The sequence below is a fragment of the Myxocyprinus asiaticus genome, chromosome 42 (assembly GCF_019703515.2).
Source record: "Myxocyprinus asiaticus isolate MX2 ecotype Aquarium Trade chromosome 42, UBuf_Myxa_2, whole genome shotgun sequence".
In the NCBI taxonomy this organism is placed as follows: domain Eukaryota; kingdom Metazoa; phylum Chordata; class Actinopteri; order Cypriniformes; family Catostomidae; genus Myxocyprinus; species Myxocyprinus asiaticus.
The window spans coordinates 1,477,501-1,502,011 of record NC_059385.1 but is presented as its reverse complement, the minus strand read 5'-3'; the positions used below and the strand labels follow the sequence as shown (position 1 = coordinate 1,502,011).

Genomic DNA, 24,511 nt, shown 5'->3' with positions numbered 1-24,511 from the left:
TATGTTTGTGTAATCTAATTTGTTTGGCAAGACTCTCCTCAAATTGCTGCTCTGCCATGACAGTTTTGATTGAAAAAAAATATCCGCTGTAGCGCCCCTTGTGGCAACGCTGAGAATAGAGTGTGCACTTGCGTTGGGTAATGAAATGTGCTCTGACACATTTCACAACACAACGACATGTGAAATCGAGTTTGCGTAGCAAGATGTGTCTGCGATAAGTAACATGCGTAAAATATGTTTGGGCCTTAAGTGTGCACTGCTTCACACAAGCAGTTTCTGTGCGAGGAACAGAAAGTGGTGAAAAAAATTTGTGAAGTTTCACTCATTGTACAAAGGTGCCGGGGTTTGTTCTTGGCAGGCAGCAGATGCCCTAACCCCGCCCCCACCCTAATCAGAGGCTGTAGGTTGAGTAGCCTGCCAGGAACAACTCGGGACACCTTTCTCCTATTGCGTGAATTTTCAGGAAGTATAAAAAAAAAACGGATAATGCATTAATTGCGTTATTATTATTATTATTATTATTATTATTATTATTATTTTTTATTTTTTTTTGACAAAAAATATTAATCGCAGAAATTAACACTTTAAATTTCCCAGCCCAATATATATATATATATATATATATATATATATATATATATATATATATATATATACCACATTTACTAAATCTTAAGATATCATTCAGGGTTTTATATCAAGACATTTTCTGGTTTTCGTCCCTAATGCGCTCTTGTGAGTCGAACTACTTTCTTCCGCCACGGATTCAGCATGTAGTTTTGATACAGTCCGTGCCTTAGTTGCTAGTTCGAAAACGTCACTTTAGAACTAGTAACGGAGACTTGTGCTGCTTTCAGGCACTTATTGAAGTAACAAGGTAATGCGTGTGTGTGTGTGTGTGTGTGTTTGTGTGTGAGAGAGAGTGAGAGAAACGGAGAGAGATTGCGTGTGGGAATTATCTGTGTTTGCTCTGGCTCTTGTCAGCAATAACATCACTTCAAATCACAAGATGTAAATTTTAAGCATACTTCTCAGCAGCAGTGAGTGATGCCATTCTTGCATATAGCTTTTCCTCTGTTTGTTGCTCATGTGTAAGTGTGTGTCCATGTGTGAGAGTGTGTGTGAGAGCACAAGAGAGGGGGAGGGGGGCGCAAGGGTGCTTTCCACTATGGGAGGCCGATTAGGGCAAAATATGTTGAAACACTTGCACATATTGAAAGTTATTTCTAATAATATAGAAACTGTTGAGTGAGTTTACATGAAGGCTCTGTTTGTTTGTCACAACGTGAGTCTCTGTGTGTGTGTGTGTGTGTGTGTGTGTGTGTGTGTGTGTGTGTGAGAGAGAGAGAGAGAGAGAGAGAGAGAGAGAGAGAGAGAGAGAGAGGGTGAGGGTGTTTTTTTAACTGAAATTGAATAGGATATTATAGACATTGTTTGTCATTCTTATCTGATGTACTTAGCCAATGTCGTTGTTTTATTTCATTATTTTGTTGTGGTAGCCTGTAGGGTTCCAAAGTAATTTGGCAAAGTGATATGGAACCGTTATGCGGTCAAGACCTGGAAATACTTCATAACCGTGCATTTAATAATTGCACACCATAGAATGTCCGCCAACCAATCAGAATCAAGCATTCAACAGACCACTATATTGTATTTTGTATCTCTTTAAAAAATATTTAAAAAATATATTTATATACTGTTTTACTGTTTTAAGTCATATGTTTTTAGCTCAAGTGTCACACAGTAATGTGAAGCTGTTTTTGCACTGATGACAAACATAATTTATTACTTATGAATAATTGTATCTTGTGGTTTGCGTCCACAAAGTTCCAAACAAAAATGTGTTAAGTATTTAATTTACTGAATTATCCTAAATAGGCACTGAGACACAGTGAGTCAACACGATGGAGCAGGTCATATTTAATTAATTTAATATATTATTAAAAATGACCTGCTCCATCATTATATATATTTTTTTCAATTAATTTCCAGCTAAAATAATTCTGGAAAAAATAATTAAATTGTGATGTTTAGCATTACCATAATAAAGCAAATACTGATTAATCTAAAATTACATGATTCAAATAAATTATAAAATTACTCCAGAATTACTCTTGGCACAATGCAGAACTCAAACGAATGGCCATTCTGCTGTACGAGTAATATATCTCCATCAAGTGTTTGATGAGTTCACAGGAACATTTCCTACTGATTATGAACCCTGTAAGTGTTGCTGTAGTTGTAGGTCTGTCCAGAAACCAGTGGTGTAGCTGGGCATGTTGTCAGTTCTGTGGGGTTGGCGGACGCTCCCCACAGCTTAGAATACATCCAGTGAATGGTTACTGTGGTTTTCGGCATATAAAAGTCACAGAAAGCTCTGCGGCTTTCACTTTAGAGTGCGTCGATGTTTTGTGGCACTTTCCAACTTGTCATCTTTGGAAGCAAATACACAGAGGCCAATTATTAAACTAACATTTACAGAGACCACATGGGCTATTTTAAGCTGTCCAGCATTTAGAGTTGCTCAGAAGTCCAGTTGTTGGGTGAAGGTTTGGAACCGCATGCAAGAAACACTTGCTTAATGTAGCGGTAAACTATTGCGTCATATTCTGTTGAGCGTATTTATAAAATACAAATGGGTCCTTTGAATGGAGACCAAGTCACTTAGTCTTCATGGTTTCATGTCTGGTAATTCTGTGGTAAACCTAGAATGATCTTTGAATTAAAATGGAACGATTCTGTACCACAAAACGCTTTAAATGCAAGCATTTCAAATAAATAAAGATTGCTAATATACAAATGCAAGATGATTTAAGTGGTTTGACATTTCCAGTGGTGGAATACTCTTTGGTTAGCTCCAACTTCTTGATTTACACACAGTACGTTTGGCTGACTCTCAATTGCTCCCACATTTCAGTTTAACAATGCTAAATGGTACAGACGTTGAGTGTTTGTCAAACTTTGACTCCACATAAAGTAAAATCATTCTGATAAAAACAAATAATCTACAGGAGAATATCTAACAGCGAACAGATGGATTAGTTTCTAGAGATTCGCAGTGGAAATCAGGTTCTGTTTATTCTGGAATTGGTGTGTGGACAGATTCACGCTCAGGTGTTTATTGCACAGATGCCGTTTTCATACGTACAGCCTTATGGATGCATTGTTGGGCATCACAAAAATGCTTTAATGATCACATTGTATTGTGATCGCAGCAACGGAGCAGCATGAGTAATGAAACACGCTCACCTGAACCGTCCTCTCTTTGTTATGTAGCGCTGGAAAAACCGAATAATTCAAGTGAATTGGTTCTTTCAGACATTTCATGTAAATGAACCGGTGAGTCAGTTCATTCAGAAGGTTCATGTCATTGAACTAGTTCACATAAATGATTCACTTGAGCCTGTGCGCAGGCCTAAATGGACTTTGCCTTCTTTTTTGAAGTAAAATATTTATTTAATTGCTGCTGTTTATCATTATATTTAGATTCAGTTGTATAAAATAGGATGTTTTCTAGTTTTATTATATATTAAGAATACATTTATGTTCAATTTAAAGGAATGTTCTGGATTCAATACAAATTAAGCTCAATGGACAGCATTTGTGGCATAATGTTGATCACAACAAAAATGTATTTCGTTAAAATAAAGCAAAAATGGAGGTTCCAGTGAGGCACTTACAATGGAAGTCAATGGGGCCAATTTTTGGAGGGTTTAAAGGCAGAAATGTGATGCTTTTTTTTTTAGTTGTTTTAATCATAATTTTTATGGCCGTTTTAGCATATTACGGCGTTACGTCTCATTGTAACAAAGTTGTAAATTGTCTATAACTTCACACATATGCGGTTAGTAAGTGATTTTATGACAGTAAAATCATGTTAACACACATATTGTTTATGTCTTGTGTCTATACTTTTGAAACAGTGAGTATTTTAATGTTTACAGATTGACCCCATTGACTTCCATTGTAAGTGACTCACTGGAACACACATTTGTGCTTTTTTAAAGAAAAGGAGGGACGAGACAAAATGATTTTTTGTGGTAATCAACATTATGACACAAATGCTGTCGACTGAGATTAACTTGTATTGAACCAGAATATTCCTTTAATTTCATCAGCCTATTTGTTTAACCATTAGGAAAATTAACCATGGTTAATTTTTGTGGTTACTACAAATACCACATTATTATACAGTATTAAAACCATGGTTAATATATAGATATAGTGGATATAGAAGGTGATGCATTGTGGTTGTTGTGATTGGACATCAAATGATGACCCAAAACAAAATAATGAAACATTATAGTAAAACTGTTTAGGCCCAACAATGAGCAAAATGATTACATTCACATAGTCTCTTGAATTTCGATGGTTTCAAGCTCTCGGTTGCCAATATTTTCATGATCTCTTTCTCTCTCTTGTACTGTTGAGCAACATCTTTCTCTTTCATCAGGCAGTTTCAAAGGAAAAGTTCAGCTGCTTTGACCTCTGAATATCAAATATTGAGCCAAGATGACAGAATCATGGAGCAGTCAAGCGGTTTAAAGCCCTCAAGCTGTTAAAGTTCACATATCTTCTCCAAACTCTACTGATTTTCAGCTTTCTAATTATTTGGACCTCATCCTTCACTTTGATCTGAAAACAAAAGACCTAAAAGGAAATTTACAGGAACACTTGACTCTAATTCACTCTTTTCAGTATCTTCCAGCCCATAAAACCAAAGAATATGACCTTAATACTTTTGGGCCCCAAATCCAGATCCAAAAATTATCAGCAACCCTCTACGGATTCATCGGAGAAAGAATCGCCATTGGCTAGTTTTTACTCGCCATACTTTGATGACATGTAGGCATAATGCAACTAAACCGGAAAGGTGCATCTTCACATACACCGATCAGCCACAATATTAATTATCTGAGTTACCGTAGACTTTGTCAGTTCGAACCAGTCTGGCCATTCTCTGTTGACCTCTCTCATCAACAAGGCGTTTCCATCCACAGAATGTCCCAAAATCCCAGGAGATCAGCAGTTACAGAAATACTCAAACCCGCCCACCTGGCACCAACAATCATGCCACGCTCCAAATCACTGAGATCACATTTTTTCCCCATTCTGATGGTTGATGTGAACATCACCTGAAGCTCCTGACCCATATCTGCATGATTTTATGCACTGCACTGCTGCCACACAATTGGCTGATTAGATAATCACATGGATGATTGTTGGTGCCAGACGGGGCTGCATTAAATTATAAAACAAATATTTTAACATTAGACGTTAAATTTCGATTGTAAATTCACTATTGTTTTATATAGAATTGTTCTAGAGTCTATACAGTATTTTCCGCAATTACATCAGAAGTAACTGTAATTAAATTACTGAAAATTAAGAGTAATCCCTTACTTTACTTTTTTCACTGAAAAAGTAATTTAATTACAGCAATTAATTACTTAGTAATGCCTTACACCCAACAATGCCGGTGGCTAATAACAGACATATTATTGGTCGCATAGCACTAAATTTAGTCACATATGCCAGTGATTTACTCTCAATCTAGAGGGCTGATCAATCCCGTTATAATTCCCTGTTTCTAAAGATAGATGATTTTTATGAGGAAATTACTCTGTTTCAACAGTAGTGCTGTTAAAGTCAAACGTCAGTATTTCTATTGATCATACTTTGAATTAGTGACTCGAAAAAATTGTGTTCTTGCCAACTGTGTTTGTCTACGTCTTACAAGGGCTTTAGATTTGACTGACAAATGTTTATTGAATTTTCCATGAATGCCAAAACCAGTAAAATCTCAGTACAATCCTTGTGTCCACTGAATGTTTAGCATTCAGATGAGGCAATCTGGTTTTAATTGTGACATGAATGAGAGCTCATCTATCATGTCACGCTGGCTCACTCTGCACGCTCTGATTTATAGCTTTTGTGGGTTTTTGTGCTAAAAAATGGCAAACGTTTGGGTTCGTTTCAAAGAAGGCTGGGTGAATGTGTTATGGATGTAATCTGAAGTTGGATGTGTTCTCATCCTTTGCTTTCATTTAGGCTGCTGAGAGTGTTAATTTTGGATTCTGAATATGAATCTTTCACATCATGTCACCTTTCTGCTTTGGCTCTGCTTTATTTCTCCAGGTCTTCAGGGAATGAACAAGCTTTTCTTTCTTTAAACAGACACTATCTTAATAACAGAACATTGGACACTTTCACAGGCACACAAGTGTATTTGAAACCACAGCTGAGAATGTTTTTCTGATTTAAAACCGCAGAGTCTTTCTAAAGGGCAAAGCATCTGTTTCTCTCAGTTCAATTTATTGTGCTTTAAAGGCAAGGAGGTACAATTGTATCGTCAAAGCAGTGTGAAGGAAAACAAGTTGTTTAACAAGTTACATTTAAATTAAATATTAAATAATAATAATAAATTAAATAAAAAATACAGTTGCCAAAGTAGTTAGCAAATCAGATCAAATTAAATTAAATAAATACAAAATATTATAAAATAAATTAAATAAATATACAATTATATTTTATATATATATATATATATATATATATATATATATATATACACTAAAATATTAAATTAAATAATACGGCAGAAAATTCTAAATTAACAATCGGCAAATGTAGTTTTTACTCTCTCAATTTTAAATTTAAATTAAAAGTATTTTATTGGATTTATTGTGTTTACGTACAATTTTGCCAAAGCATTAATGCAAACAACAAAAGCATTGACAAGGAAAGACATTTTTAAAACCCATAACTGTCAGAACAGTATGACTAGCGCATACTTTATAAGTCTAGCTAAAGCAGAATGAATATAAACAATGACTGAAGATAAACAATGAGGTGTCATCACCGGATATGCTAAATAAGTCTATGAGGCAACAACTTTTCTCAAAAGACATCAAACATTTACCTGAAATGACTTATCCAGACATGTACCGTTATCTTGTTGATGCTGAGTGTGTCTACAGGAGAGAGGGGAATAAAATGTATCATAGTTTAGATGCTTACAGTTATTTCCTTAGTGGAAAGGTTGGGTATATTTGATAATAATACTAATACGGAAATATTTCTACCATCAAAGGAATTCAAGCTTGAAGTACCATCTTCATGCTCAGCTGGGCGGAGAGCAATGCCAAACCTCGAGATTTGTTTTTCTAAGTTTCCAACTACGTTTAATTAAAACAGCGTCCTAAAACATGATGTTTATGATGTGACACAACCAATGTGAGGATGCATGTGTACATAGACTTAGAAGAGTCCTTATAATAAATCTGCCTCGGACAGATTGACAAGTTCAGTTGCAAAATGGATTGCTGTTGGCTGCAGGCCAATGATAGGCTTATGGTCAGTAATGTGAAAATAAACAATATATTGCCTTCCAAAACCACTTTTTGTATTGCCTAATCACTGCTTTACTCGTCTGCCACAGTAATGTCATGCAAGGGCGTAGATTTGGCTTGAACGTTGGGGGGTTGCAGCGTAAAGCATTTATATGTTTCCATTGATCGTGATATAAATATATATTGAAATATTTTTATTTGGAGGCCTTTCTCAACAGATATTGACATGCAATGTATTAGATTAATTTGATTACTTAAGCAGCATATAATGTAATTAGGGGTTCAAGCCCGAAGGGCTGAAACCCTATTGTAACTGCAAGGATTTTTTATTTTTATTATTATTCTGCCCTAAAACTGATTGTGCAAACCAAACCGTAAGTCATAGAGAGCTGACTTTGAGGGAAGGTCCCCCAGAGTACTACAGCATATCAAAGTTTTGGCCCGATCTGCCTCAAGGTGGCGCTATAGTGATCATGTTTACGTTTTGGCCCATAACTCCTGAACTGTTTGTTTTATACTCAAGTGTCTTACATCATTCCTTGGCTCAAGACGAACAAAACGTATATCTCCGATTTCATTTCTGTCATGAACATTGGGGTGTGTCTACTATGAACCCTCCTGACAAAAAGTTATCAAAGGAATTTTGATTCGTCGAAGCGTTGCGAAGATATAAGCCAACGAATTGGTCAGGCGTCGTCTATTTTGTACGTATTGACCAATATCTACCAAATGAAAAGGCCAAATGTTACGAAACTTGATACACATATACAACAGCACATTTCGAGTCTGCATGCAAAATCGCGAAAAAATTCACCTATAGGGGGTGCTACATCTAAAAAAATGCTCATAACTCCGCTACTGTATTATCAATGAAGTTGAAAATTGGTATGCTTCTTGTAGGGGCCAAATGCTAACATATTCTACAATATGACTCAGACAAATAAAAAAACATGGCTGCCAGCAGCCAATCAAATTTCAGCAAAATGGCTGTATAAATGGTGTGTAAATTATTGTATATTATCCAATGTTACCTGCTATTGTGATCTACATCTAGGACTCTCTAGGTCAATAATTATCAAAGAAAAGTTGAACTTTAGTTATTTATGTAGTTATTTAGGGGTTGCATTTATCATGTGGGTTTGACCAAGTGTATCCAAAAGCCTATAATTCCTAAAATAAATATTCAAATTTCTAAAACCTTTTTGGAGACTGGGTGCTTTGTGGCTTTATAACAGTTAAAAATGACCACCATAACAATTATCCTGTTTCAGGATCGTTGAACACAAGACATCAGAGTCATATTTAACACCAGTTTGCAAATTCAGCAACTTACAAAGTACATATACATATACAAATACATACCTTTTTTGCATACTTTGAAAGTTCTTAAAAGGCTTGAACCCTGACAATTGCTGCTTGCAGCTATATTTAATTAAATATTTTTTTATCGATTTACAGTCCTCATGATTATTATTATTATTATTATTATTATTAAAACAGTCTCAAATAACGCTAAAAATAAAATTAGAATCAGGTGCCAGTAATGCTTATAAAAAATAGCAACAACGTAGCCTACAGTATCTCTCTTTCCCTCTGTCATATGCTGTATTCTCATTTACATGTTTCTCCATAATTTATCTCCATGTCAGCTGTGGAAATGAAAGTTCTCGTTTGTTCACCCTAGTAGCACAGAATGATCAGGTGATGCGTTTACATGAGTGTATGCCAGATCGGTTTGTTTCTAAAGGCATTCATCATTTCTTCATTCTTGGCTTTCTTCTCCTCCAGCTCTGGAATGTCCTGTTTTGTTTCTGTTGCTGTGGAAACGGACCTGAGAGCTTTCGGTTTGGTTGCATGAGCGAGATCACGACGTATGGCACTGTGTCACACTGAAATCAGACTACTCATGTTTGAGTGGCCCGTTACTGACATTTGCATGTGTGGAAAAAAACCCCACAATGTATTTTATTAACGTCAGAGCAACACTCTTAAAAAAAAAAACACTCAGAACAGTGTATGAGACATTTAAGCAATATTAATAGTGAAAAAAGGACTCATGGGTTTCAATAGGTTGTGTGATTCCTCTTTTAACCATGGAAAGATAATACTTAACCATGAAATTTAGTGGAACAGCTGCCTTTTCTCCATTAATCTTTATCGTAACTCCAAGAGACTTGTCAAAAGTTACAAGATTTTCCTGTCAGCATATAAAGACCACACTCAGTACAGTTTGTCACAGATTCAAACATGCGTCTCTTACGCAAACGGCCCTTTGCCAGAGTCTCCCCAACGGGCCCCACACATGTCGATTGAAATGCTGCTGTGCTTCACTTTCAGCATCTTTCGATGAATGAGTGCGCTTCTGGTCATCAAATTTAAGATATCGAGTCACAGCGAGTCAGTTGTGGTGGGTGCTTGTTAAAGTGGTTCACCAACTTTTTCAATGCCATATTTTTCCAAGAGAGACATTGTGTCATCTGTTTCAAACTTTCCAGGAATGTGAGTTTCAGGATGAACCAGGTGTTTTGCTGAAACTTGATTAGGACACATCCGTTACATTCCTTCTATCTTTGTATTATACAATCAAAGCAGTAATGTGGGAAGGTGGAGAAGTATTGTCTGTTAAAGCATGTGTTCTTTCTACTGTAAATATTGTAACTACAAAGGTACGCAGGGTTGGGAGGGTTACTTTTGAAATGTATTCCACTACAGATTACAGAATACATGCTGTAAAATGTAATTTGTAATGTATTCCGTTAGATTACTCAAAGTCAGTAATGTAATCTAAATACTTTGGATTACTTCTTCAGCACTGGTAGATTTTTTCACTTGTTTTGACTATTAAAAACTCTGCCAGTACAGTAAGACAAAATACACGTTAAAAATACATTCACTGAAAAACCTAAATATCTTATGCAGTGTTGTTTCTAAAACAAGATACATGTAATTGATCTTGTTTTAAGGATTTTTAGATATTTTTACAGGAAAACAATACAGTTTTTTTTTTTTTTAATCAAGAATATGATTTTTGTCCTAATATCAAAGGTCTTACTAGAAAAAAAGAAATTCTAACGTGAATTTTCTTGATAAAAAATATGTGATCGTGTCTGGTAACGTGCATGTAAAATGGCTAGAAATAGCATTTTAGCTTAGCGTAAAGCTGACAATTTACACAAGGTTTATTTCTATTTCTTCTGCCGCAAAATTACTTCAAACGTACTTCTCTGTCTGCTCGTATGAATGTAACGCATCATAAGAAAGTGTTTCACTACTGGAAATCTTTTCCATCTGAAAGGACTAAATATTAAATGAAACAAATGACAATAAAATGCAAAGTAATCTCTTCAGTAATCTAAATACTTTTTGTATGTAACTGTATTCTAATTACCAATGATTTAAATTGTAACTGTAGTGGAATACAGTTACTTATATTTTGTATTTTAAATACATAATCCCTTTACATGTATTCCGTTACTCCCCAACCCTGAAGGTACGGTTTGTCAAGACAAACTTCGATGTTGGCTTGAGAAAGCCTAGTCTGGAAGTTTAAAATAGTTGTACAAATTTGAGGTTTGCATGTTGTAAATTGAAAGTTCTACAGGCCTTATTGTCAAAAAGACAGATTTTTTATTTTTATTTTTTAGCGTTGCTAGGGTGTTCTGGCTAGTCACTAGGCAATTCTAAGGGTTTATAGCTGTTGATAGTTATGGCTATGTTGTTCTGGCTCTTTGCTAGGGTGTTCTGGCTTGTTGCTAGGTGTTGCTAGGGTTTTTTGGTGTGTTGCTAGGTGCTGTGAGGTTGTTTTGACTGGTTGCTTGGTGTTGGCAGGAAATTGCTAGGGTGTTTTCAATAGTTGCTAGAGTGTTCTTGGTGGTCACTGTGTTCCTAGGGATTTCTGGCAAGTTGTGAGGCGTTGCTAGGTTTTTTAGCAGGTTGCTTGGTGTTGCAAGGGTGTTTTAAATGGTTTCTAGGTGTGCTAGGGTGTTTTGACTGGTTGCTTGGTGTCGGCAGGAAATTGCTAGGTTGTTTTCGCTGGTTGATAGGTGGTCACAAGGCGTTTCTAAGGCTTTCTAGCTGGTAATAGATAGGTTGTTCTGGCTGGTTTCTAGGTGTTGCTAGGGGTTTTTGGCTGGTTGCTAGGTATTGCTAGGGTGTTTGAGCTGGTTGCTTGGTGTTAACAGGCAATTGCTAGGGTGTTCTCGGTGGTTGCTAGATGGTTGCCAGGGCATTGCTAGATGGTTGCTAGAGTGCTCTGTTACGTTACTAGCCGTTTTTCCACTATCGGGCCAGTGCGAGCCAGGGCTGTCAGTTGGGGCCAATAGCCTCGGACCTCGAATCGCAAGACCAAAATCAATCTGCATTCCCACCATCGGGCCAATAATTCCACAGCATTGCCCACAACACCTGCCTCTGCGGTGCCAACATCACACACCCCACCCATTTCACAAGCAAGAGGGAACCATGTTATCTAGTTATATAGAATATCAAGTTTATATAATATGTAAACAGCAAGATAAGTTAGCATTGATAACTCACCGGCTGTAACTGCCATGGTGTCCCGAGTGGTCCCAGCACACCATCTATGAAAGTTCACAGAACCATGGAAAGTAATTTCTTTGGGCACCGCTTTGTCCATTGGGTGTTTTAACGGATTAGTACTGTGCCCGCATTTTTTCTTTTTCTTTTTTTTCCGAACCTGTACCATTGTTCACTGGATACACAACCTGGAAAGCCTTTGACATTGATCCCACCTCAATCCATGGTTGGCGGGCCAGAGAAAGCCCCGAGGAGGCACGATGAAGCCCCTTAAGTGACAGCGGGAACGCAATTGGCCCTGGCACACACTAGCATGCCCACGTTTGGCCTGATAGTAGAAAAGGGCTGCCATTAACACTACAAGTCACTTTGAATGAAGCACTTCCCACTGCTGTTTTTAGTTGTGTTTGATACCTAAAGCCCAAAGTATTTTTCGGTCAAATGCTGAATGTCCGCGAATGCTGTGCGTCCGTGACGCAAATCTTGTCATCAGCAGAGTGCACGAGGACCGAATGCACGCAGCCTGATTTTTCTAATCGAGCATCTTTGAACACGCAGAATGCACATGCGCCCAGAAATATTTGCACTAATTAGTGGGTCCACCAAGGTGGCAACACTCACATTTGAGCCTTTGCTATCACAAATAAACACTAGAAGAAGATGTACTCACTGGTAAATAAAAGGAGACGAAGTTAAAAACAACAGCAGTGGATGTGCACGTCAAGAGTGAGTGTGAGAGGAGGTCAGGAGATACCTGTAAGTCGAGTCTGAAAGACTATAAAGACAACTTTATGGGTCTAAACTCCTGAAGAGAAATAGTCCAGTATCTCATAGCAGTCATAGCACACATGCGCCAAACACCTGTGTATGCTCGCACAGTCAAATGGAGTATACTTTGGGCTTGACAGAAAATGTTCAAACCAAAGAATATTTTTCAAACTGGTCTGTACTAAACTAGAATTAAGAAAATGTGAGTGGTGTTTGGCCATGCAAAACTCATGGCTGTAATTGGTTGTCAGGGCATTGTTATGCGGTTTCTAAGGTGTTCTGAGTGGTTTTAGCATTTTGATATGTGGTTTGCTATGGTGTTCTGGGTGGTTCCTACAAAACAGCCAACAAGCAGAAATATTCTGGTCTCTTGATATGGCTCAGGTCCCTCCTTCAATGCAAGTGTAGGGGGTTTGTTCAGTGCAGAACCTGATGTTAAGCACAAACAGTAGATGATGCATTTTTAATTAACATTTCGCTGTTGTTATGATATACAATGCACACAGCAGCTGTGTGTGGAATGGAAACTTCCCTTTGGCCTTGTTTGGAGTGGACACCACACATGTAAACACATGGATGCATTTAGCGAGATGGCAGATAAGCGTGGGGAATATGGTGGAGGCTTTGACATACGTTCAGCCAAACGCGGTTCACTGCAAGCAGATAATGATGATCCATGGGTTTATCATTAAACATCTTTATGGGGAATTTCATCTCAATTTGATTTACGTGTGATTGCAGATAATGTAGCTAATTGGGGAGGTGCACATGGAAGCGATTGGCTGCTGTCTATGATGGAACTAAAGCGAATGTTGTGACTTATTTTGTCTGGTGTAGCATAACTCACATCTTTTCTAAACATCATGTGGTGAGTTTTCTTCGTCAGCTACTCAGAACTGCTTCTCTGTAATTATTTAGATATACGGCTATAATTAAGTATAATTTCTTTCGTGCTTTTTTTGCTTTTTTTATCACGCTGTAGAACACAACATGGATTGCACAAGGCTGTTTCTTACAGCTCGCGTGAGCGCCGCGGTGCTTCATTGCAGAAGCGTAGCTGCAATTCTCATAGCTACGTGTCTGTACTGAGTCTTCATTTTCCTCTAGTTGCACAGTAAACTCATCAGGAAATACAATGAAAATGTTCTGTAAACCTATTTGTCAACACAATCTTTTACTCTGCTCGTTGTACATATGGCATCAGTTTTTCTGGCGAAATAAACACTGGAGATGCTAAAACCACAATGACTTTTATTCTCTTTCACACAAATAACTTTTCGCCCTGTTCCTTGCATAATGCTATCTGATGACATCTGAACACTTTTACTATAGCGCATGATTCATTTTAACGTTTGTATTTCATAACCAACTACATTTACAAGCTTGTTCGAGTGTGATCAATTTGCGTGGTTGCTCAACTGAGAGTGTTGCACTTGTGATGTAAACAAGATGTGAATTACGGGGGGTTTAGGGGGGTTTGACCCACCAATCAAGGCTTGAACCCCCCCCCCCCCCCCAAAGGATGTTAAAACAACATGTTGGGGGGAGTCATAGAATGTACTCGTAATATGAAGCTTTAATTGTAAATATGTACATTTCTATAGCTCTGCTTGATTTCAACTTGTAATCTGGGCCACCCCTAAAATGGGCCATACCACTGACATTGCCTGAGTGGTTAAAGTGAATGCGCGGGGGGGAAAAAGCACTTGTTCATGGATGCGCATTCTTGATTTAACACATGGACAGAGCACAGCGAATGTAAGTGTCTAAAATGCTTGTTAACAGTTCATTTGAATGATAAACTTTACCCTCTTTTTTTTTTTTATCCCCTTTTTCTTCCAATTTTGGAATGCCCAATTCCCACTACTTAGTAGGTCCTCGTGGTTACTCACCTCAATCCGGGTGGCGGAGGACAAGTCTCAGTTGCCTCCGCTTCTGAGACCGTCAATCCACGCATCTTATCACGTGACTCGTTGTGCATGACACCGCGGAGACTCACAGCATGTGGAGGCTCATACTACTCTCCACGATCCACACACTACTTTCCACACGCCCCATTGAGAGCGAGAACCACTAATCATGACCACGAGGAGGTTACCCCATGTGAATCTACCCTCCCTAGCAACCGGGCCAATTTGGTTGCTTAGGAGACCTGGCTGGAGTCACTCAGCACACCCTCGACTCGAACTCACGACTCCAGGGGTGGTAGTCGGCGTCAATACTCGCTGAGCAACCCAGGCCCCAAACTTTACCCTCTTTAACTTAATGCTGTTGATCCGAATGTGTGAAGCATGCTGTCTGCTGAAATAACGAAAAATAACTACAAATCTAATAACAAAGCTGAAATAAAAGCTTGCGTTTTACCTGCCAATCAGAAACGCTTGGAAGTTGCGTTCGTTACTATAGCAACAATAACAGGCTGTGGGCGTGTTTTCTCAGAATCATCGTTGGCTGGTAGAAAGAACAAAAGTAAAAAACTGTAGCGCTCTGTTTAAAATGAAAATAAGATAAATGTTCTCTCGTCATACATCATTAAGTATAATGAATATATAAAATCAACTAATTTTTTTGTTATAAATATCCTGATGGTAGTGCTGTAAGAAACAACCCTACTCACAAATACACTGTTTGAACCAAGAAAAGGTCAAATTATAGCAACATGGAGTGATATTTGCAACAAATAATTAAATCCTTACTTTTGAGATTTCAATCACCAGTGAAGACAACAAGAGCCAGAGGAAGAGAACAAACAGGGAAGTTTTTTACTATTTAGTGAAGAAAATTAGTTTAGGAGTAGTTGAGAAAGTGCATGATAATATTTAGGTAGTCTATCCATGGAAGTGTTGTTTGATTCATTTTTATTACATGTATCAGTAACTCATTACAATACATTTTTGTCTTGTGTATACATTAAAATGACACATTTAATTAACATGAAAAATGAACAATATTTTTACACCATTTTTAATCATGGCATGTCTATTTCTACACACACTAATACAGTTTAATAGTAAAAATTAACATCATTAAGAACTAGCACGAACTAACAATGAACAATATTGTATGTATAAATTAACATACACCAAGAATTCCAAGATGAAGGAATGCATGAAAAATATTCATTGTTATTTCTTGAAACCTCATTTGGAATGTAATGCATGTTACATTTGCTGTGTTAACATATATATCCTTAACGTAAAGTGTATAATTAAATCATAAACCCTAACAACAACAACCCCCGCTCTGACCGCTGACTCCCCTGAAGGTCATTGTGTAATTCGCACTCTGGATGTAAAGGAGCAAGGTACAAGTCCTGAAGAGCATGTGAGTCGACATGCAAGCCAAAAGTGTCAGAAGCACCACAAAATGACGTGGTTGTGTCTTTTGTCTCACATTTGCTTTTTATGACACTATCGGTTAGGTTTAGGTGGGGAGGTCGGTTTTGTTGATTTAAAACTCGATAGAGCATTAACCCTAAAAACTGCATTTGTTTGGGAGAACATTTAACTCTCTTTTATGTCCACACAGTGGACATTTTACCTTGGAACTGCGGCGATACATGTAATTAAAAAAAAATAACAATAAAAATAAAAAAACAGTCATGTTATTTTTAGCATATCATGCTGAATCTTTTGCAATATGCTATAGGCTTTTTTTTCTCCCCAATTTGGCATGCTCAATTCCCAATGCGCTCTAAGTCCTCATGGTGGCGTAGTGACTCGCCTCAATCCGGGTGGCGGAGGACGAATCTCAGTTGCCTCTGCGTCTGAGACCATCAATCTGTGCATCTTATCACATGGCTTGTTGAGTGCGTTACCATGGAGACATAGCACGTGTGGAGGCTTCACACTATTATCCGTGGCATCCACGCACAACTCACCACGCACCCCACCGAGAGCAAGAACCACATTATAGCGACTACGAGGAGGTTACCCCATGTGACTCTACCCTCCCTAGCAACCGGGCCAATTTGGTTGCTTAGGAGACCTGACTGGAGTAAGCACACCCTGGGATTTGAACTCGCGACTCCAGGGGTGGTAGTCAGTGTCAATACTCACTGAGCTTCCCAGGCCCCCTATGCTATAGGCTTTTATGAAGAAACATAAAATAAAGAAATGAACTGCTCACCCATTGTTGTCTGTCAAGTTTAATGCAGTTAACACATGCAGTGACAGGCACACAGACACAGTTTTTATTCAGTAAATCTGACTAAATTCAGACAATTTAAACCATTTATATCTAATCTTTAGGGTTTGGTTTCCATTCTGTGCAGATTAATTACCATTCTGATGTGTGTGATCCTCCTTCACATGGTCAGCTTCATGATAATCAAGTTTGTAATTTCTTAATGGCCCACTCCCAATAACCCTTTCATAATTTATGGCCGTTTTCACAGGGAGTACTCAATGTAGTAACCCAGAAATAACTTTGCACCGCAGTGTTGCTTATTCAAGCTCTTTAAAACAGACTTTACTTTTTAAAATTTTCTGGACTGTATCCACTATTCCCTCATTACACTCTTGATTTCTGCATCCTTTTTGGTTTAAATTGAGAAACGATGAGTCTGAGGAGCTCAAATTAAGTTTTAGATTACTGACTGCCTCGTGTAAATGTCACAATGGTCGGCGAGTATCGTAGTGATTGTGGCCTGTTTTTGGGTTACTCTGTCAATGTGGAATTGCAGTGTATCGTGCAACCTCATTTTGTGATAAATGTGTGTGTGATGTGGTCAGACGGCTCTAAAAGGAGAACGGCCACAGAACTTTGGTATTGTCGTTGCTGAGCAACCGCTCATTATCGTTTACTGCCGGTATAAAAGCATCAGCGCCGATTCTGTGGCATGTTAACCGTCTGCCAAGTGGAAGAGGGCAAATATCTCATGAGCCAAATGCAATGAGATGTAATGAGAAGCATTCAAACAAAAGGATATTTGTCCTATTCATTTCATTTCAGGTGGTAACAAACACAAAATGTTACGAAGGAAAATGAAATTCTGACTCAACTGGAAAACTTCACACATGTCGTGACTCTCAAAGCACGCAGTGTGCTCAAAAAAGGGCCAACTTGTTAACCTCTCTTTTAAAATTGGAACCAAAGAGCTCTGTTTTAAAACATAGTGAGCTGCCTACGTAAGACAGGAGACTTTATTTTCCCTCTAAAAACTACCAAAAAAAACATGATTACTACAGTTTTACTATAGTAACACCATGGTTAATCTGTGGTACAAATTAGGGCTGTGCAATATTGACATAAACAATTATTTATTTTTGTATTATATTTTTTTGATTGATATTGCGATTGTGATTTTAAAGGAATATTCCGGGTTTTATACAAGTTTAAACTCAACCGACAGCATTTGTGTCATAATGTTGATTACCACAAAAATTACATTTTGACTCGTCCCTCCTTTTCTTTAATAAAAGCACAAATGTGTGTTCCAGTGAGACACTTACAATGGAAGTCAATGGGGTCAATCTGTAAACATTAAAATACTCACTGTTTCAAAAGTAAAGACACAAGACATAAACAATATGTGTGTTAACATGATTTTACTGTGATAAAATCACTTACTAACCACATCTGTGGAAAGTTATAGACAATTTTTACAACTTTGTTGCCATGACGATGTAATGTCAACAAACCTTAAAACCCTGACTGTAAAAATTCAGATTTAAACAATTAATTTTAACTGTTTAATTAAACAGTAGACCTCAGATAATGCACAAGTTCATTTTTGCTTTTTTTTTTCTCCCCAATTTGGCATGCTCAATTCCCGATGCACTCTAAGTCCTCGTGGTGCGTAGTGACTCGCCTCAATCTGGGTGGCGGAGGACGAATCTCAGTTGCCTCCACGTCTGAGACCGTCAATCCGCGCATCTTATCACGTGGCATGTTGAGCTTGTTACCGTGGAGACGTAGCGCGTGTGGAGGCTTCACGCTATTCTCCGCGGCATCCACGCACAACTCACCACACGCCCCACCGAGAGCGAGAACCACATTATAGTGACCACGAGGAGGTTACCCCATGTGACTCTACCCTCCCTAGCAACCGGGCCAATTTGGTTGCTTAGGAGACCTGGCTGGAGTCACTCAGCACACCCTGGATTCAAAATCGCGACTCCAGGTGTGGTAGTCAGCGTCTTTACTCTCTGAGATACCCAGGCCCCCCATTTTATGCTTTTTTTAAAGAAAAGGAGGAACGAGTCGAAATACGATTTTGTGGTAATCAGCATTATGACACGAATGCTGTCGTTTGAGTTTAAATTTGTTGAACCCGGAATATTCCTTTAATTGCAGTTACGGCAAATGTTTTTCCTTATTCACACATTTTACATTCAGAAATGTATTTCAGTGTTCAAAATCACATTTCAAGAGGGAAAAAACTTGTCTTTGCATAAACGATAGATGATAGTGTTGATTATTTCTTTGCGCCTTTTTGTTTTGCTTTATTCTTTATTCACCTTCCCAATTTCTGTTCTCACATCGTGATCTTTTTTTGCGCACTGCGTTCTGATTGATGAGATCTCATTAGTATGCACCGATCAGAATGGCGAATTTAACATCACAGAATTCCGTGACAAAAGAAAGAAATAAAATTGCAACTTGTATGCGATTTAGAAATTGCACATGCACGTGTCACAGTTTTATTGCAGTTTTGATTAACTGTGCTACCCAAGTGCAAGTATGGTTTTAAAAAATTTGGTTACTCTAGTAAAACCATAATTCATTTTGATAAGGGATGGATACAAAATATTGCAAACACAGAATAATTGTGAGTTTTTGAAACGTTTTGTGAAGGAACACAGAACTATTTCAGAAGATAAATTCTCTCCGTACAGTTCAGAGTACTGCATTGTTAACTAAGCAACATGCTAATGACGAGTCTTAAGTGCACTTACGAAGCGCGCTATTCGTATGATGCATAGAGTTGCTATCTATCTAGAGGGCTTCAAAACTCTCTCTTGTGAGGTTATTTTTCAGTTAGGATGCTGCTTTTGATGGTAGCTGCCTATGGAGGGAGTACACAAGACAGCTTACTAGGTTTTTGGTGCAAAGCCATGGAATTATGGTGTCTAAAATAAGTCAAAGGAAACATAAAGAGAAACAGTGAGAAATGTTGAATAATTTTGGATGTAGTTATCCTCTGTGGACGGATTTGATCCTTGTTGCCTTCAGTTTTACGAGGCTGAGGTTTAGTTTATGACGTTAATAAAATAAATTACTACTAGTACTCCTGCGAATGCTAAGCCATGTGCTAGTGTGTGTCTGTATAGTATATGTTAAGAAGGCATTTTAAAGTGTTTCTCTGACCTTTTGACCCCACAACTTTCTGATTTTTCCACATTTTTGTGTGGTGGGGTCTCCTTGGGACTTTTGGGACTGCAGTTGTTGTTGTTGATCTAAAAACTCATTTTTTTAAGGGATGTGCACTGAATTAGTGTGTGTGTGACCTCATCAGACTCACAGAGGCACTCTCTTGTGGCCAGGCCCTTTAGTTTTGTAGTTTGTGTTACTTGATTAAGCGATAAGTCACATTTTCAAACTTGCTTATGAGTAAACGTTCTATATGAGTAAACCAACTAAAATTTCGATTTATCTGATGGACTTTTAGAAAATGGAAAAAAAAAGAGAAAAAAGCTAAATGTTTTTGACAGGAGCAAGTGTTTATATCTTGAGTTCTGCATCATTGTTCATGTTTTAAAGGTGTTGGCTGTGAGCTGAGCAAGTCTCAATCTGACTCAGGAGGCGGGCACGTACTTTAGTACTTTAGTTTTGTGTTGTTGCCTGGCAGGAGTGAACTACACAAGTGCTGAATGATTGATATTCTTCATGCATGGTTGCGTAATCCATCGCATCATGCACACCTGCTGCTGAGTCTTAATGAATCACTCTTGTCCAGACACATGAAGACACTCAGAGACAGTCTGATTCCAGAATAGTTTTCTGTGTCTAAGTGAAAGTGAAGCAGAAAGTTCTAACAGGACGTTTTGTTTTATTTGATTTTTTATCCCCTTTTCTCCCAATATGGAATGCCAAATTCCCACTACTTAGTAGGTCCTCATGATGGTGCGGTTACTCACCTCAATCTGGGTGCTGGTGACAAGTCTCAGTTGCCTCCGCTTCTGAGACCGTCAATCCGTGCATCTTATCACGTGACTCGTTGTGCGTGACACCGCGGAGACTCACAGCATGTGGAGGCTCATGCTACTCTCCACGATCCACACACAACTCACCACACGCCCCATTGAGAGCAAGAACCACTAATCATGACCACGAGGAGGTTACCCCATGTGACTCTACCCTCCCTAGCAACCGGGCCAATTTGGTTGCTTAGGAGACCTGGCTGGAGTCACTCAGCACGCCCTGGATTTGAACTCGTGACTCCAGGGGTGGTAGTCAGTGTCAATACTCGCTGAGCTATCCAGGCCCCCCTAACAGGATGTTTTGAACACTTAAAGTATTCTGTAAACGATGACGCTCACCTGTCTGCTCTCTCAGGATCACAACACATTTTGATGGCAGCAGACAGAGCTGTTTAAACAAAACAGTACCATTCATGATTTTTGATTGTTAAAGTTTGCTGTATAGGTTTACAGTTTACTGTTCTCTTTAGAGACATTTGGACAGCTAGTTCGGATCTTTTGATATCCCTCTCAATTTTCCTCTGAGCTGTGAATTAAAACACTTCTCAGTCAATGCATTTACACATTTTTAAGTATATTTCCTGGTTCAAAACTCTTTTAAATAATTAAGCACATAATTTATTTAGTTGGCAAGTTACATAAGTATTTCGTTTTAATTATTTTTATTTGTTTTATTTATTTATTTATTTTGCTCTTCTTTGTTGTTGTTGTTTTTTGTATTTTGCTTTGTAGCTATTTTTTGTATTTTTAGTTGTTTTGTGTTTTGTTTTTGGCATTTTGCCACTGTATTAAAGCTTTGATCATCTTGAAGTTAATACATTATTTTTATTGTTGTTTTGTTTGTTTTGATTTGTTGCTTTTTGTTTTGTTTTTTGTTTTGTTTTTTGTCTTGTCTTGTTTTTGTCTTTGTTGCTTTTTTGTTTGGTTTGGTTTTGATTGATTTTGTTTTGTTGTTTTGTTTTTAGTTGTGTTTTGTGTTGTCTTGTCTTGTTTTTGGTTTGTTACTTTTTTGTTTGTTTTGGTTTTTATTTATTTGTTTGCTTTTTGTTTTGATTGGTTTTGTGTTTTTTTTTTTTTCCGGTTTGTTACCCTTTTGTTTTTGTTGTTTTTTGTTTGGTTTTGTTGCTTTTGTTTTGTTTTTTTGTTGTTTTTTTTTTGTTTTTTGTTTGTTTTGGTTTGTTTTAGTTTGGTTTGTTGCCTTTTTGTTTTGTTTTGTTTTTTGGTCTTGATTTTGTTTGTTGCTTTTTTGTTTGGTTTGGTTTTGTTTTGTTTTTGGTTGTGTTTTGTTTTGTGTTGTCATGTTTTTGGTTTGTTACTTTTTTGTTTGTTTTGGTGTTGATTTGTTTTTTTTTCCTTTTTTTTCTTTTATTGTTACCATTTTGTTTTGTTTTTGTTGCTTTTGTTTAGTTTTGTTGCTTTTGTTTTGTTTTTTGTTTTGTTTTAGTTTGGTTTGTTGCCTTTTTGTTTGGTTTTGTTTTGTTTTTTGTCTCGATTTTGTTTGTTGCTTTTTTGTTTGGTTTGGTTTTGATTGGTTTTGTTTTGTTTTTAGTTGTGTTTTGTGTTGTCTTGTATTTGGTTTGTTACCCTTTTGTTTTGTTTTTGTTGCTTTTTGTTTGGTTTTGTTGCTTTTGTTTTTTGTTTTTTGTTTTGTTTGTTTTTTGGTTTGTTTTAGTTTGGTTTGTTGCCTTTTTGTTTGGTTTTGTTTTTTGTATTGATTGTGTTTGTTGCTTTTTTGTTTGGTTTGGTTTTGTTTTTAGTTTTAGTTTTGTTTTGATTTGGTTTGTTACTTTTTTGTTTGTTTTGGTTTTGTTTTGTTTGCTTTTTGTTTTGTTAGGTTTGTTTTTGGTTTTTGCCTTTGTTTTTGTTGCTTTTTGTTTGTTTTTGTTGCTTTTGTTTGTTTGTTTGTTTTAGTTTGGTTTGTTGCCTTTTTGTTTTGTGGCCTTTTGCCACGTTATTGAAGCTTTTGAAGTGTCTCTGTAGCTCAACTTGGGGAACATGATACTTGTGAAGCCAATGTCATGGGTTTGATCCCCAGGAAAATACATGCTGGTAAATTTATATCTTGCATGCACTGTAGGTTAAATCAGAGAACAGTGTCTGCCTAATGAATAGATATTAAAACAACCACAATCATACAACAAACGGTTCTCTGCTTGCTGTACATGCATAACTTGCATAACATAACTTCTCAGGCCTACTAGAAACCTGCTCTCTTCTACAGCACTCAAGAAGATGTACAGTGTTTTGTTTGCCTTTGTTTAAATCATTCAAGTTTAGACTCGTCTGTAGTTGTCTGGTGAGGTATTGGGTTGTTTATTAGTCCAGACAAGATCACAAACCCCCCTCCAACTCTAACAAGAGTGAGGATTATTTCTGAGACTGAGTCTAATAGCCCGTCAGGTCTAATCTGATAAAGTAAACAGCTCTGCAGTTTTGTGGAGCTCCAAACCACAATTTAAAGCTCCTCATAAATTACCCACGCTGCAGCTGGGCTCTAGTGTTCTGCCTTGTCTGCAGCAGGTAGTATTTCATCAGCGTCTGCTCCTGTGAGCGTCTCGCTACATTCCGCATCAAAGGTTTGTGTTCGCCTATGGATCCATCTTAATTATTTCACTCACTGGGTTAAAGATCATTGGCCAATCTGTCATTTGTCAATCCTAGATTTTTGCCATCCGCTTCTGTGTGGGTTTGATTTTAAAGCCAGTTTTTTTAACTGTCCGAGGCTGCTTTTAAGTCTGGAGATATATTGCATACTTCCCATTTTTACATCAAAGTGAGTGTGGTGAAGTGGAGTATGATATGGCTGGGCTCTTTGAGCATTAGTGGCTTCAGTTTTAAAGCAAACTAACATCAAAACTAACTAACGTGAAAACAATGTGACTTTGTTAACCTCAGCTGTACTGTTCCAAAAATGCACTTTCCTGTTAAAACATTGAAAATTACTGTGTAGTACAGCTTAGTTTACACCTGGTATGAACATCTGTATCGGGTGATCCAATCACAAGTGGACAGGGCTAAATACAGAAGTAAACACGGTGCAAAACGTTTTTTGATGCGATCTCTTAAATCACATTCAGAGGTGGTCAGAAACGTTAGTGACCACATGTTTTGATGCGTCCTGGACAACAGCGAAGGACTAATCTCCTGTCAATCAAACACTGAGCTACAACAAGGATTTTAAACATTGACGGTTATGTGTGGCTTAAAAAAATATGACTGGCCCAAACATATATACATACACAAGACTTCATGGAACTTCTTCAGTTTGTCTGATATCAACATGCAGTGACACAGCTCATGTGAAGCTCAGATAATACAGGCACTGGAAAAAAATAATGAGCATTCCACTTAATGTCAAGTTTGCACTAATACGGATGGTTATAATTGGTGTAAACAGGACCTTACCTGTGTGTGTGTGTGTGTGTGTGTGTGTGTGTTGTGTTTTAGCTGACAGATGGAGGGAAAGCGGCTAAAGCTAAGATCAACGTTGGAGACGTTGTGTTGTCTATCGATGGCATCGCCACAGACACCATGACACACCTGGAGGCCCAGAACAAAATCAAAGCTTGTATGGGAAACCTGAACCTATCACTGCAGAGGTAAGACAACACACATACATACACACACACACACACACACACACACATACAGTGTATACACACACACACACACACACACACACACACAGTACACACACAAGCTCACACATAC

General features: G+C 37.7%; 1 protein-coding gene across 3 annotated transcripts in view; it reads left to right on the top strand.

Moving 5' to 3' along the window:
• Positions 1 to 24,511, top strand: part of LOC127433074 (PDZ and LIM domain protein 5-like) — a 112,737-nt gene that overhangs the window by 25,641 nt on the left and 62,585 nt on the right. For all 3 annotated transcript variants that reach the window (XM_051684722.1, XM_051684720.1, XM_051684721.1), the window contains exon 3: positions 24,248 to 24,399. In XM_051684722.1, coding sequence (XP_051540682.1) covers positions 24,248 to 24,399 — 152 coding nt within the window. The remainder of the gene's footprint in view (positions 1 to 24,247; positions 24,400 to 24,511) is intronic.